At 47.5% G+C, this 2,954-nt stretch overlaps 1 protein-coding gene across 1 annotated transcript in view; it reads left to right on the top strand.

Moving 5' to 3' along the window:
* Nucleotides 1-2,954, top strand: part of LRP5 (low density lipoprotein receptor-related protein 5) — an 84,539-nt gene that overhangs the window by 55,476 nt on the left and 26,109 nt on the right. The window contains exon 12 of the mRNA XM_006860833.1: nucleotides 295-494. Within this exon, the coding sequence (XP_006860895.1) occupies nucleotides 295-494 (200 nt within the window). The remainder of the gene's footprint in view (nucleotides 1-294; nucleotides 495-2,954) is intronic.

Raw genomic sequence — 2,954 nt, 5'->3', positions numbered from 1 at the left:
GTGAAGCCATTTGAACTGCAAGGTCAGCGGTCTAAGTTCACCAGCTGCTGCTCCTCGGAAACCCTAAGGGTCAGAACTGACTCAATGGCACTTAACAACAACAACATTGAGAACATAGAAAACCTCATTAACTCCACATAGAAAACCCAGTTTCCAAGTAGAAGCGTATCCACAGGTCAGGATCCCAACACGGGGATGTGGTGGAGGAGACAGATCCACTCCCACAGCACAGCCCCCCAACCCCCACCACAGACTCCCACCCCCCACACTCCGTGTGTTGCTCTTTCTCTCTAGCGCCCACAGCCTTCTTGCTGTTCAGCCAGAAATGCGCCATCAGCCGTGTGATCCCCGATGACCCGCATAGCCCGGACCTCATCCTGCCACTGCACGGGCTGAGAAACGTCAAGGCTGTTGACTACGACCCTCTGGACAAGCTCATGTACTGGGTGGATGGACGTCAGAACATCAAACGAGCCAAGGACGATGGCACCCAGGTAAGAGCTCCTGTTGGTGTCCGTTGGGGTCCCGAGTAGCTCACCCTGGTAGTTTCCATGCTATCCCTCTTTTGTTCCCCCCCCCCCCCACTGTTTAAAAAAGTGTTTGAATTATGGTGTTGGAGAAGAATATTAAAAGTAAGTACCAAGTCTAGGAGCGGAGGTCCCTAGGACCATCAAGGGAGACGAGCAGAGAGTGGGACCCTACCCAGAGAAGCAGTGATGCCAGAAATGGAGCCAGAGATGATGACGTGGAGGGATGAAGCAGCTGGAGACTTTAGATCCAGAGAGGGAGAGCGACTGTGTGCTGAAGACCTGGGGGGCACGGGGGAAGGATTGCATGGAGGGGATTGTAACCATGGCAATGAGAGACAATATACGATAGAATGAATGTAAAATTAATGTTCTCCCATGTAAACTATCACATAATTCACAATAAAACATTAAAAAAATAAAAATAAAAGTAAGTACCAAGGACTGTCAGAAGAACCAACAAATCTGTTGGAAGAAGCACAGCCAGATGCTCCTTAGAAGCCAGACTTCGTCTCTCATATTTGGACATATTATCAGGAGGGACCAGTCCCTGGAGAAGGACATCATGCTTGGCCAAGTGGAAGGTCAGCGAAAAAGAGGAAGACCTCCAATGAGATGGATTGTCACAGTGTCAGCAGGAATGGGCTCAAATGTAACAGCGTTTGTGAGGAGGACGCAGGACCGGGCAGTGTTTCCTTCTGTTGTGGATCAATCAGGTAGTTAGGAGTCTGAAGTGACTTGAGGGCATCCATCAACGTCGTACGGGAAACAAGTGTGTCATCTTAGCGGTTTCTAAGTCTGCGGTTCAGTGGCGTTGCAGTTACCACGGGCAGCCATCACGACTTCATTTGAAAAGTTCGACTTTGCCCTAAACAAACTCAGGAGCCATGGTGGCTGGTGGTTAAGGGATCTGCTGCCAACCAAAAGGTCGGCCACGCCCCAGGAGAGAGATGAGTCAGTCAGCTCCCGTGAGTAAGGACGGCAGCCTCAGGAGCTGTTCGGCTCCACCCTGCAGGAACATCATAAGCCAGGGCCAACTTTTTGGCATAGGGTTTGGTTTATTTTTGGTGGCCCAAAACACAGCAAGAACTTTCATTCCCTCCTCCTTCCCAGCCCGGGGAGTCACTTTGGTCTCTTGTGTGTTTGCTGATTCTGACGTTGTTAGGTGCTGTCTGGTCGGTTCCTGTGCATACCAGAACAAAATGTTGCCTGGCTGTGTACACCCTCACAATCACTGTTAACGCTGGAGCTCTTTGCTGCTGCTGTCCCGAGCCAGTCCAGAATTCCCTGTTCTAGATGTCCGTATTTCATTTATAAAAAACCCCAAACTCACTGCCCTCAAGCCAATTATGGCTCGTAGTGACCCCGTAGGACACAGGAGAGCTGCCCCACGGGTCCAAGGCTGTCCATCATTTTTTTATTTTTTGACTTTTTATTGTGAATTGAGTGAAGATTTACAAAGCAGATCATCAACTTTACATCCAACAAATCACACACTTTGTTAGATGTCAATGATTGCAATCCCCTTCCTGTAACAACAGTGACTGCTTCCTCCCTGTGGCTCCCCGTTTATGTCTTATATTTCACAAATGAACAAAGCAAAAATATTTGATGTATGCCTACGAAACAAAAACTATATATTCATTTAAATATATTCATTTAAATGTGCCAAAACTATATATTCATTTAAATATATTCATTTAAATGTGCCAAAGGGCACATTCTGCAAGCCATGGGCTGACTATCTTTAAGGAAGCAGATTCCCTCATCTGTCTTCCACAGAACTGTTGGTGGTTCGAACCATTGACCTTTCGGTTAGCAGTCGAGTGCTTAACCACTATGCCATTTCATGTGAGTAGGACCGATAGTGGTCCTTTTATGCCCAGTTCATTCCACTCAGCATGTTTACCGGGTTCATTCATGTTCTTACTTCAGGTCTTCATTTCTCATACGTATCGTGCTGTGTGGCTGGGTGGTGCTGTGGTCACACCTTCATCTGTTGATGGATTGTGGCCTCCTTTTGGCTGTGAACAATGCTGCCGTGGACCATGGTGTGTCTGGCCCCTTTATTAGTGGAGATGGTGCCAGCAGAACACAGTCTTGAGTTACCAATGGCTCCAATTCCTGTTACATAGAATTATGGGTAGAACTGGAAAGCCACAGGAAGTGATTATGTGCAGGTATTGAAGTTCACAGTTATCTGAGTGGTGGTAGGGATCCTCCGTTCACCCCATGGTGGTTTGCTGGTGCACAGGGGCTGTTTTTATTGGCTGCTCTGAATTTCTTCTTTATTTAGTGGGCATTATTATACTGTTGGCTCTGTTATAACTCACTGTGACACTTAGGGTCAGCACTGAACTGCAAACCACAGGATCAGTGGTTCAAAACCACCATCTTCTCCTTGGAAACCCTATACAAGGTCACTAT

Source organism: Chrysochloris asiatica, unplaced genomic scaffold (genome assembly GCF_000296735.1).
Source record: "Chrysochloris asiatica unplaced genomic scaffold, ChrAsi1.0 scaffold00040, whole genome shotgun sequence".
Classification (NCBI taxonomy): domain Eukaryota; kingdom Metazoa; phylum Chordata; class Mammalia; order Afrosoricida; family Chrysochloridae; genus Chrysochloris; species Chrysochloris asiatica.
Note: the sequence above shows the minus strand (reverse complement) of the source record. Positions and strands in the feature narration are given on the sequence as shown.